The sequence below is a fragment of the Stegodyphus dumicola genome, chromosome 8, assembly GCF_044657685.1.
Source record: "Stegodyphus dumicola isolate Sdum_Otavi_A_Nest chromosome 8, ASM4465768v1".
Lineage (NCBI taxonomy): Eukaryota > Metazoa > Arthropoda > Arachnida > Araneae > Eresidae > Stegodyphus > Stegodyphus dumicola.
Genome location: NC_140775.1, coordinates 150,455,652 through 150,468,942, shown reverse-complemented (window position 1 = coordinate 150,468,942; position 13,291 = coordinate 150,455,652). Strand labels below are relative to the sequence as shown.

General features: G+C 32.0%; 1 protein-coding gene across 7 annotated transcripts in view; it reads left to right on the top strand.

The window, feature by feature from the left end:
• The window catches only part of LOC118200191 (trace amine-associated receptor 1-like), a 138,064-nt gene that overhangs the window by 77,335 nt on the left and 47,438 nt on the right, over positions 1-13,291 (top strand). For all 7 annotated transcript variants that reach the window (XM_085822573.1, XM_085822575.1, XM_085822576.1 and 4 more), the window contains one exon: positions 2,283-2,764. In XM_085822573.1, the coding sequence (XP_085678699.1) occupies positions 2,310-2,764 (455 nt within the window). In that variant the 5' untranslated portion in view covers positions 2,283-2,309. The remainder of the gene's footprint in view (positions 1-2,282; positions 2,765-13,291) is intronic.

Below are 13,291 nucleotides of genomic sequence, written 5' to 3'. Positions count from 1 at the left end.
GCAAATTGCCCCTTTGGACTAATAAGCAGTTTAGATTTCAGAAACAAAAAATAAAATTTTGTAAAAGAGGCACATAATATACATTGTTAGAAACATGCTTTATTAATTACGCTAAAGCTTTAATTATCTTATTAAGAAGTACGTGTATTGCATTTAAATCATTCAATTTGCTAAAAGCATTGTAATATCATAAGTTGAGAGATAAATATCAAATTGTGTGATCGCGTGTAATGATAATAATTTGTAGAATTAACAGTTAAGAAGAGGTCAGGTTGACAAATAAGTGAACGTCTATCTATTAGACGAAATGAAGGTGAAAAAAATTAAGGACTAAATTACGGACTAGTGAATGCTGTACAGTGAACAAAGCAGATGAGGATAAAGTTATGACATTTGAAGAAAAGACTTTGAGAAGAATTTTTGGAGCCGCAAGGGAAAATAGAGTGTGGAGAATAAGATATAATTTTGAATTACAGCAAAAATTTAGAGAGTAAAGTATAATAAAAGTTATTAAACCTCGCAACTAAGACAATGTGGAAAAGTGGCTAAAGACTATTGATGTCAAAGTGGAGGCTTGTGGCGTTTGGCCGAGCCAAGATAGCAGAAGCTGACTGAGGCCGGAAATCGGCTGTAGAGCGTAAGAAGAACAAAATTATACTTTCGTAATGTCAAAAAATAACAGTTTTAATTTTTATACATTTCTCAAAGCGCAATATTTACTAAAATATATGACTCTTTTGCAGAATAAAGTATTTTCTTAACAGTTGCAATACTTTAAATATTTTAATAATAAAAACCCAATTTTAACAAACCCGGAATTAATTTACTTTATAAGCATACCTGTAGAAGAGAAATCAAAAACTGTTTAGTTCAGGCTTTCACTTATCTTAAATCCTGACTCATATACTAACCTGCAATGAAGGTTATGCGAAGACTGAAAATGAACAGATTTAAAGATGTCCCAAATTATACATTGCCATTTGAGTTCTAGGAAACCTATAATTTAACAAGCTTTGAAATATTATCATTCATTGGCAATCTTGACGCTATGAAATAGATACCATATTTATTTTTACCCATCATCAAATTTCTTTTTATGAATTAATATATTTTTTACTGCGAGAGAGATCTAATGGGTATCTTTCGTCTATAAAAGATAAATAAAAGCTGTTCTATGGTCAGTAATTTTTATACTATCCTAAATAGAAAAAATAATAATAATAAAAAAAAATACTGAGTTTGTTTATTTTCCTTGAAGTTTTCTCCTTGGTTATTTTATTTAGCGTCTGATGGAATAACGTCAAATTACCGCATCATAAATCGTTGATTGGTTTATGACTGCTATCATACAGAGAAAAGTTTGTGTCCAGAAGACTCTAGATCTTCAGGAATGATTATTTGGGAGAAATATGTAACGCTTAGCTTTACAATATTGTTTCAGGTAATTCTCTTCAATGAATCAAAACTATTGCATTTGACTTCTGCAACTGAGGCTGGGAAAAAACGAAAGCACAGTTTAACTGAAATTTCTAGAAGCGTTGGAGCGGTTTCTAACCGTTGCGTTTTTTAAACTAACTTGGCTACCTTAGATATGACAAAACTTTGCAATGAACGTGAGTACCATTCAGTCTTTTACGTTGCATATATTATGCTTATTATGCTATAATGCCAATAATCTATTGATTCAGAAAATAATGAAAACACGAGAAAAATTTAACCAAGAGACCATCTTAAGAAATAAACCTAACAAGCGTTGTTACCTCAAAGTAGAAAGAAAAAATAATTGATTAATGATACTTCATTAACACGAAGAGCCATAAAATAGTATTCAGTGTCGAAAACAAAAATTTTGGAACAATCAGTAAGAAAGAAAATTTACATTTGTCCTTTGACTCCATTTTTCATAATCTGGATGGTAGTTCTGAATAGACGTGTTTAGAAGAGATTTTGAAATTAATTGCCTTCTCTCTTTTTCGGATCGACCTGGTATTAATAAAGGGAATAAAATTTTACTTGATAAATAACTTTAAGAGCAAACTAAAGAAGCTTCTTTAACATCGTAAACTAAAGCAGCTTCTTTAACATCAGATCTTAATATTCTAACTAAAGCAGCTGCTTTTTAACTAAAGCAGTTTCTTTAACATCGTAAAATAAAATTTAGGAAATATACATAAAGTCTGTGATAGTTTTCATATGATATCTACGATAGCTGATAAATTTTATGTTGAAAAGTATTTTATTTTTAAGTCGTTTGAAAAAAGGTATTTTTCTATCTATTGCAGCTTCCCTGGAACTGATATTTGTCCACGATGTCAGCCAACAACAGCACAGGCATCCATGATGATCTACCTCTTACGATCGAGTTCGAGCTGCCTGATCTTGATGACAACATAACTCATCCGCTTGATGAAAACTACCTCTTCTACGGGTATCCTGTTGTGGTACCCTTGGCCATTCTCATTATCATCATTATCGTGCTAGCTGTCGGTGGCAATGTGATGGTCATCATGACCATTGTGCGTCACAGAGGAATGCGCACTAGGACCAATATGTTTATTGTGAACCTAGCAGTTGCTGATATTTTGGTGGCAGTGCTAGATATGCCAGTATCTTTGACTACTGTCATCGAAGGACGATGGGTGTTTGGGGACACCTTGTGTAAATTAAACGGTTTCACAATGGCTCTCTTTCTCATCTGTTCCATACACACCCTAATGTACATTTCCGTGCATAAATACATATCCATCACAAGACCCTTCTCAAGGTAAGACTTTAATGATTTTGTGAATTTCCGCTCAGTTGGCGATCATAAACTTTTTTCAGTGATCTAGTAGTTAATGTTACAATCCTCTTACAGTAATCTAATATATTCAATCTTACGTATAGTAAGAGATTGAGATTCGCCTTTAGCCTGGAGTTGTCGAGGCTGGATGAAGATATTTTCGCGCCCTAGTCAGAGGCGGTCAGTAATGCTCATCAATAAAATAGCATTAAAAGTAGTTTAGTTATTCACTTATCTGAAATTCCGTAGGTTTTTTTTTATATGCATCAAAGTCGGCTCTTCATTAAGTCCAAAACTATGGGCTGCCGTCCAAGCAGTACACACCGTATTCCAGCGCTATATATCACTGACTGATTTTATTCACCTCGATCGTTTTCTGCTATTCCTTCTATTTCTTCACTCATTTAATTTCGTCATTATGATATCTTAGGGTTAATTAATCTTCAGTTTGTAACCGTAAAACGGTAAAAAAAAGAATGTGAACAAATGCATTTATCGATGAAACTGTGCAAGATTCCTATTATGCGTATTTCACTTAATTTTTCCATCTACATTGATTACACAGGAAATACTCCCTTATAAACATTTGTTGCGTTCTATAAACAGAGAAATTTTGATCATTATTGATAATAAATAACTTCGGACGTTTTAAAAGGCAAAAGAAAAAATTTCTCTTCTTCATCAGTTAAAAAATTTGTTCAGAAAGGACGAAGACTGTGCTTTTCATCTATAAGAGACGTAGAAAGAAGAATATGCAATTAAATCGTTCACATTTCTAGATAAATGTTAAGCACTGTAGAGGTTACTTTATTCCCTAGCAGAATAAGTTTTTAATATCACTTTGCATGTAAATAAGGTAGAAAAAGTTATAGAGTTCCTCACTTTGTAATTCTAAGTTAATGTTGGAAGTGAAGAATCTTAAGAACTGATAAGCGAATAATCACTCAAGTTCGGGTGACAAGAAACAACAAGATAGAAGGGTATCTAACCCTTTATTATTCCAATAAGATTTAACAAAACTCCGCCTGGGAGTGTACAAACAAAACCGACACTCGGGCTTGAACTTAAGAGACTAAGAATTAAACTAAAACTAAGATTAACTAAAGAAATATAGCCGAAGCTATCAAGATTCAAATTGAGTTGGCCCCTTAACTTATTTGACTACGAAGCTTAGCAAGGGCCTGAGTACGGCCGAGCGTAATAACAGCTTTGAGAGAGAGAGAGTGGCCAAAAAGGCAGACGCACGTAAATCAGAAACTCTGATTCTCTCTGACTCTGTAAGTAACTTCGTGGTTTAAATACCGCTCCTCATCATTAAATATTCAGCAAGATTCCAAAACTACGTTCTAGCCGGAAGTAGTAAGTTGAAGTTAAGAATTTGACAGGAAAGGAACTTAAAATTTAACTGTTTATAAAATTAACATAATCTTTACAGAGTACTTAAAGGAAGGTTTCGCTTACTTCAGTAATGATAGGTTAAAAGTCTTAGTAGCTGAAAGCCTAACCACCCACCAAGGATTCACAGTACTTCAGCAGAAGAGCTTAGGAGTCTTTTGTGGTGGGTGTTTGCCATCAGGCTGCTTCGTTGTTTAAAGCTAACTACGCTCGGCCGTCTTTAACGTACTTGTTGATATTCGCTGGTTAATTTAATTAAGAACCAATTACATTAGATAACTGTGTACAGCTTCGAGCAAGTTGAGTTTAGTTTATTATTAGATTAGTTTTTTATTTTCTTATCTTAATTTGAAGTCCAAGTGATGGCTTTTCTGTAAGCTTGAGAAAGGGGTCATGTGTTCTTAGTTTGAGATAATAAAGAGTGAGTTTAATCATTCTCTTCATTTACACACTTAGAATCAGCGATAGGTCGCTACATAGTTCAACAAGGTTTCTACTAAGTTAAGCAAAGACAAAGAAGTTAGAAACATTACAGCGTTATAAAACAACTCAAATGTATGGCTAAATGTTAAATAAGGTAAAAATTGAAGATACATTTTATTTTATATACTGTATTCTTGATGCTAACCATATACTATTTTAATGGAGATTGTGGTGTTTAAGTTTAAAATCTCAACAAAATTGAAAGGTTAGATACTTTTCCCCCCTTTAATTAAAAGCTAAGCCTTCAAAACTCCAATTAAATTAAGTCACCAAAATTTCACTTGGGGGCTTAATTCCCAAGTTTCAAAAGTGATTGAATATGTCCCTCCGCATCTGATTAATATTTTGGAATATTGTAAAAAATATTTTCATAAAATTACACAAGCAAATAAAAAGAAACAATTACAGAATGTATGTTTGCACTACGTCTCTGTAAAGACAGAGAAATTACTATAAAAATAATGTCTGTAAAAAAAAACAAATTGATCGGGTTGTTGGGGCAAAGTTGTTGCTGAAATTGTGGAAGATTCTGTTATGCATATTTCACTTAATTTTTCCATCTACATAGGTTACACGTAAAATACTCCATGGACAAGGACACCATAGACAGGGAAACTTTGACTAAATACACGGCTTTGGATAACCGTTGGAAACTTGAAATGTAATAAGTGATTTTAACTCTCATATTAATTTTTGGTGGATTTATGCCAGTAAACAATGGTCGCTTTAATTTTGAGAACTACTCGGCTGTTGTTTGCTGTAATTAGTTAAAACCTGAAAGGATGTCAGCCTTCAGGAAACTAACCGTATTTTAGCAGATTATACCTTCTGAGTATAATTACATACATAATTAACAGGTCAATTAACATGTCGGTCACTGCACTCATTATTCAGGAGAATAGTGCATGTAGGCAATGATGTAGTTATTTATATACACTGGATTCTCCCAAGAATATTTATTTGTTAATGCTCCCGGAAGTTTCATGTAACGAATTCACTAACTCTAATATACTAGTTAAGATAGTTGGTGGTACACAGGAAGGTTATTGAACCCCACACCCTATTTAAGTGGCCGCTCGAGACAGAGTACTTTCATGGGAAATTTTCTAATGGTAATTCGCTGATATTTAGGTTATACTTTCCAGAAAGTTCTGTCTCTGTTAGGAAAATCATCCAACAGAGGTTTTTCCGGCAGAAACAAAATCTAGAGCAAAACTAGTTGCGTTGAGTGGTATACCCACAGAATTACTGAAGAGCTACATATTCCTAGTGTACTAGTACCTGAATGTGTGTGGGGGATGCTTCTGGATCAAACTGCGTGGTATATACGAATAATTTAAGAAGAGATCTCGAATAAATATATCTTGAATCTTGATCTGGACATAAACTGAGACATAGCTGGTCATAGACCATGTCTCAGTTTAAGAAACGAATCAGTTAAGATAATGCATTAGGCTATAAAAAAGAATTGGAAAAGTCCTTAATCAAATTACCTGATATATTGTTAATTAAAACTTTTGAGAAATGTATACAAACATTTTTAAAGACAACTATATACAAGTTAAGTTTTCGAAACCAAGCCTCTAAAAATAGGCTTAACAGTAGGAAAACAATTTGGATTCATTGGCTTCAAACTACCAATTGTAGAACAACTAAAATTCGAAATATGGTGTTTAATAAAATTAAATTTTGCATGATCCCTAAAATCGATGCTTTTTTGGCAGATGAAAGAAGCTTAAATTATATAATAATGACAATTTTTTCAGGTCACACATTGCATGCCAAATCTTTTTTCTAAAATAATGTTAATAAAGCAAACAGAAGCTTTGCATATGAAGCGTTTATTTTTTTTCTTTTGATAAAGATCAGTACAGCATTTTAAATTTCTTATATTTTTAGTGATTGGTATCCCGTTGTCAAAATTGTCTGAAAGCCTTTTGATTAATTTCTTAAACTGCATTTGATTAATTTCTTAAACTGAAAATATAAATGTACGACTAACAAGAGAAGAAATATTTCGTGATGTAGTTCTTTTTGAAATACTTTGTATGCCGAATTTATTGAAAAATTTCAGCTATAGATAAAATAGCATCTTAACATTTTGCCAAATCGTAACATTTGCCATTTTTTAAATGGCAAGTTATTAGATCGCTAACAGAATATTTAACCTTCGTAATTTTATTGAAAGACAATTTTTTTAAACTAATAGTGCGAATTACTAAAATTGCAAATCAGTTTTAGTGTGGGTTCATGTACAGATAGAAAAATATATAAATATGCATCAACTTTAATTTAGCGTTAATTTTAATGAAAACAGCAGAACGGTCAAAGTAGATGGAAAAATTATGTAATCTTTTTCAGTAAAATTTTACATCTCCATCGAATTAAAAAAAAAAAAAAAAAAAAGAAAAGAAAAGAAAAAAAAAATCGCTTCTTTTAGTTACAAAATTATAAAATGATTTCTTCAGTTTTTATTACTTTCCTTGGCTCTCTAACTGTCGAGGGAAGTCAGGGAACAAAGGAATGAGGGGGGTTAGAATGGAAAGAAAAGGAAAAGCGAATCTTGGCTTTTGCAAACGAGCTAAATCTACAAGCGACGAAATGCATGTGAATATGTTGTTTGGGAGAGAGATGTTTTCTGCTCTAGAATTTCAGCATTTCTTTTCAGCATTTCTACTCTAGAATAACGTTTGTCGGCAATGGACACCGGAGTTATTGCAGAAGTATATTCCAGAAAGTCTGTATGAGAGGCCCTTTGGGGACCGGATGGACTCAAAGCTATGAATGCGTTGTGGTTCGAAACTGCTGATAAGTTAGGCTAAGTGTTAAGCACTTCCCGTCTGTTTCTATTTTTTTAGGCGGCGTCGTACATATTATTATTAAGAGCAAATTTAACCCTCTTTTTTGATGCGCAAGTCGACCGCTAAGTTTTTAACAAGTTGCAAGGATTATGTTAATTTTATTAACAGTTAAATTTTAAGTTAAAGTTCATTTCCTATCAAATTCTTAACTTCAACTTACTACTTCCGGCCGGAACGTAGTTTTGGAATTATTCTGAATACTTCATGAGGATGAGAGGTATTTAAACTGCGAAGTCTACTTACAGAGAGAATCAGAGTTTGCGTGTCTTGCCTTTGGCTACTCTCTCTCTCAAAGCTGTTATTACGCTCGGCCGTACTCAGGCCCTTGATAAACTTCGTAGTCAAATAGAGTTAAGGGGCCAACTCGATTAGAATCTTGATAGCTTCGGCTATATTTCTTTAGTTAATCTTACTTTTAGTTTAATTCTTAGTCTCTTAAGTTCAAGCCCAAATGTCGGCTTTTATTGTACACTCCAAGACCGAGTTTTATTAAATCTTATTGGAATAATAAAGAGTTAGTTACCCATCCTTCTTGTAGTTTCTTGTTACACGAACTTAAGCGATTATTCGCTAACTAGTTTTTAAGATTCGTCACTTTCTACAGTAACTGAGAATTACACTAGTGAGAATCTTACAAAGTAATCAGTAATTATATATATATATCGATGCGGCATATTATAAATCGATCCACTGTTTATTATTAGAATGATCCAAACTTTCCGTCTTTGAAAGAGGGAGAAAAATTACTATTAATACTATAAACATTCTTTGTTTACGCTAAGAAAAAATAAAATAAAAATTGTTTATTTTTTTTAGGCCACAGCAAGTAAAACCTAGTTTATTTTAAGCTGGAATTGTGTATGGTGCTGACCTGCATGGCAGCAGGCTCGAATTCTAATTTTGTTGCCATGTATAAGACAACAGTTACCAAATATCAAATTTCTGTGTAAATTCACATCCATAAAGCATGATTTGTATGGATAATAGTATAGAATTACGCATTAAAAATGTGTGGAATTATCGACCCGGTGGCACTCGTCATTGGCAAAGTCTACTGGTTTAGAATGTTCAAGCCTCAGGCAGACTAAAATATAAGTAGAATAAGTAGGTGAGAGACAGTGGGAAAAAACCTTTATTGCTAAAGGAAATATATAAGTTGTTTCACTTGATAGTAGAAACAGCTTCATAAACTAAAGCGGATACTATTTAAAATCGTTCATTATTATCAGTTATTTAAATTCTTTGGATGGAGAAGATGATTATTTATGGGGGCTTGATAATGAAAGTAATTCAGAACTGAGTAGGATCTATATGATGAATGCAAAAGCAGTAGAAGATAAAAATAAATGGAAAGAATATTTTATTTTACATGATGTTTGACTTTACCTCTATGACTTAAAGTAAGTTACTGGAGAAGTTATTATTTCTATGACTTAAAGTAAGTTACTGTCGCCAGACATGTCGTCTCTCACCGACTCGTCTTGTGACGGTCTTAAGATTGTTATATGCACGACGAAAACACATGAATATTCTTATCTTCATCTAGCAAATGCTTGCCTTAATTTATCTCTTTCCTGTTATTCTTTATTAGCATCAATTATTAATTTTTAATTTCTTCTGGGTTGAGTAGGATTTATTGAAGAGCTTCCTAAAGAATAGCTAAAACGCTTCAATGTCTCAAAGTCGTCTTTAAAGATTTATAGGAATAAATCATATTGCCGTAGAAAGAAGATTAGTCAGTTTTGCCTCACATCTGCCACTGTTGATGAAGCAAAACCTAAATTTTCGCAGCCGCCTAATCAGATAGTGCTTAGTGATTCGTACCGAAGACTTGACTGCTGTACCGAAGGGTCCGGGTTCGAAATCCAGAGAAGGCATGGATGTTTGTAAATGCATAGTATCTGTCCGACATGGAGGCTCTGTAGGTTATGTACTTATACTGAAAGATATTAAAATTATAATAATATATATTATTATATATAATTTTAGTACCATTCAGCGTAAATGCAAATAGACAATAAAATAGAGTTCACGAGTTATTCAATTTCAGAATTTTGTCGCTTTTTGGAAATTTATTTTTCATACGAACATTAAAACAGTGCGTTGTTAATCAAATAGGAAATCGAAGGATTTTTAAAACATTAAATACAGTACTTAATTTATTTGTTTTTATGCTCAACATCAGCGAAGCGGTAAAACCGTTGAACAGAGGTAGTTTAAGTTGGGTATACGTCCCTGCAAACGCGCTTGTTGCATAGAAGTTTTTGCGATTTTCTCAGTATGTAACGAGAAACAAAGTCCTTCATTAAGTCATCCTTTCTATTAGGCAGATAGTTGTCGAGTGCTTGGCCATAATCTAAACAGTCGTAATCCTTGCCTTCCGAATCGCACTAACATATTGCTTATCAGAGTAAAAAGGGAAATATTTGTACTACATAGTGAGTGTGCTTTATAATAATTCACATAAACGTCAATAGTAAACTATTTACATACCCTCTTCACGGTATTATTTAAACATCTGACTAAGAATTTTCATAAAATTTGCATTTTTAGTGTAATATATATACTAATTCTAAATATATTCTGATATTTATTTTTATTCTAAAACAAACTCAATGATATTCTACCAAATAATTACTACATTGTAACTTTTATTTTTATTCTGACAATTATGTTCTAGCTCAGATGCAAAATAATCTCTTGAATGTGTAAACCTGTACAAACAATATGTAATTTTATGTAGACTGGAATGGCAACAGTAAAAAAAAAATGTTTTAGAATAATACTGTTTCTTTAGAAGATCAATGTCTTAAAAGTAATAAATAATTTTCGTTAAAATATAACAGTGAAAAGTAATTCTTAAACACATAAATATAACGCTTTTGTGATGTAGCAACCGCTACAAGTGTACAAATAGCGTTTTTATTTAAGAACCATATTATTTTTACATACATCTTATCATACACAGCATGATTTTTCATAAAGGCAAAAATTAATCGTAACAAAACTTAGGAGAATAGAAGACTTTTCTATTAAATCAAGTTCACCGACATTTTTATATCAGAGTATTTTAACAAGTTTTCCCCGTATGTTTAACTATCGTTCTACGTAGAAATACACCTGAGCTTTAACTATTGGCTGTCAAACAATTTGCTAAGTGTCATACACCTTAACTCTTTTCGCTAAGATACAGAAATATTTAACTTTCCTTTTTATGTGACTCAGTTTCGCAGAAAGAGAATGGAATCATTACGCGATATTGTCAAACAAAATGTTTATTGCTTAAGAGATGTGAATGACACAAAGCTTCATTTTTTCGTTTATTGTTTTCCCTTTAAGGTTAAAAATCACACAGCGGCCTAAAGAAAGTGCGATAAATGCCATTCAAAGTAAAATCTAGTAATCTGACATGGGTGCAATATTCTTTAATCAGATAAAAAATAAAATCTATAATTCAATAAGAATAAATCATTGAATTAAAAAAAAAAGACAGTTTTTTAACACCTGAAATTAGAGGCTATTGTTTTCACTAAGGGAGAGAATCTGTAAAATGGCGAAATAGGAGCAGTTGCCAGACGACAAGTTCCAAGATCATTCCTTTATATTCGTATTATAAAAATGTATTGCTTGTCAGCATGTTTATAAATAATAAAAGAATCAATTAAGCAGAATCTACTTTCATGACGAAAATTTTTAAAAATCTGACTATTTCTATATTAACAGTATTGTTAGAAGTTTCAAAAGTTGCATAACATGTAACACATCGATTTCAAAATTTATACCAAAGAATTTGTAAGGGACTCCCTGCAAATTCTTTCTTTATACTGTTCTTCTCTATATTAGCATTTTCACCAAAGCTAAAATCTTATGGTAGCAATGAAATTTTGTGGTCTTATTTTTTTTTATAAGAAGATAGATATTTACAGAATTTTCCGGTAGTCTGTGCTTTCAGAAATACTTGATTCTGCACTTAGGCGAATTTTCATTGAATTTCAGAAAAATTGATATTTCTGTATCTTTACAATTTCTATTAACTATCAAGCACCTGAGGGAGTAAATATTTCTTATGGCGGGAAGAAACTGGACGGGGGGCGAAGCACGTCTCAGCTAGTTTATGCAACATATGTGTAAAGAAAAAAAAAAATGTTCATATTAAAAAAGTAAATTTTCTGGTCATCTCCGCGCGTTAGAAGGAAGTTTGCTTCAGTTTTCAGGTAATTTATTGGAGTCAGATTGCAAGTGTTTTTTTCCCTTTTCAATGCTTTGTTTTCGCTTCGAAAGAAACATAACCATTTTTTAATGTTTTTAGCCCAAAAGGGATGTTAGTCCGGAATGGGATATTAGTCTCGAAACAGCATCTTGGATCGAAACACTTAAATGCATTGTATCACTTTTCAAGTTGTTGCCACCAAATATTTTCATCCTAGATTATATTTAAAGAACTTAAATATTGGAGAATCTGCAGGAATATACACTGCGGAAAAAAAATTTAAAAAAAAAAAAATGCGACAATTTTATATCTCCTGTTCTACTGCGCCGATTGACAAAATTCAAATTGCGTTATTCATGTCTCGAAAGCGCGACTTGGATATATATTAGATTTATATATAGCACTATTCTAACATAGGTATTTTGACACAAAATCGGACTGAAATAACACACCAATTTTTTTCCATATTTTGATTCTACAAGTTAAATTATGCCAGACTGCCAAGTTTTGTAAAAAGCGTCCGAGTAGTCCGAGTAGTTTTTAAAAAATTAGCTCTCAAAATTTTAGCTCCTTAATGTTAATTGAATTTAGCATATATTTATTAATATCGCTTTTTGATTAAATTTTTTGATTTTTCCTTTCATATTTCGAAATTAAGGTTCATTCCAAATAAAATTCACCCATTTTTGTGTTTTATTTTTAAAATTTCTATTTTTAAATAATTTTTATAAATTTTTCGAAAGCTTTTTGAATTATAACTTATAAAATCTTTACCGTCACCTTAAAGTAGGTGTAGTTCTAAGCATACCTGCAAAAAATTAGAGATTTTTATTCAAAAGTTTGTAAGATATGCACGAATTTACATATATTCGTGTTTTGAAATTTGGCATCTTTTTTTTGAGCGATAATAACGCCAAATGTGGTTTATGGATTTTTGTTACAGTGAATTGCCACAGCTATTTTTAACCTTAAATTTCAAATAAATTTTTCCCGAGAATTAATTATATGAAATTTTTCCCTCAATGATGCGTAATAAATATTTATTAATATTATATGAAATTTTTTTTTAATTATACATGATATTATTCAAATTTTTAACTTTTTAAAAATTTCTTCCTTTGTTTTTTACTTTCTTGTACGAAGTAAAAAGGAAGTATTGTAATCGCGAAAAGTTTCAGGCAGCATATTTCAACGAAAATATCCATTTTGACCGCTATCGAATGCAATTTAACGATGTTTTTGCGTGATATCTGTACGTAAGGACAGAATAAAATACTCTTTTCCTTCAAAAAAATTATAAAACTGCTTTAAAATGAATTCTGAAGAGAATTTTTCGTGGCGTCTGTACGAACGTATGTACGTACGTACGTACGTATCTCGCATAACTCAAAAACGAGTAGCCTCAGAACGTTGAAATTTTGTATATAGGACTGCTATAACATGTAGATGTGCACCTCGTATTTTGGTTGCAATCGGCCGCACCAAACGTATATAAATATATTTATATCCACTCTGTTACCCGGCTCAGTGATTTCAGTTTCTTTACCCTTATATGTTTGT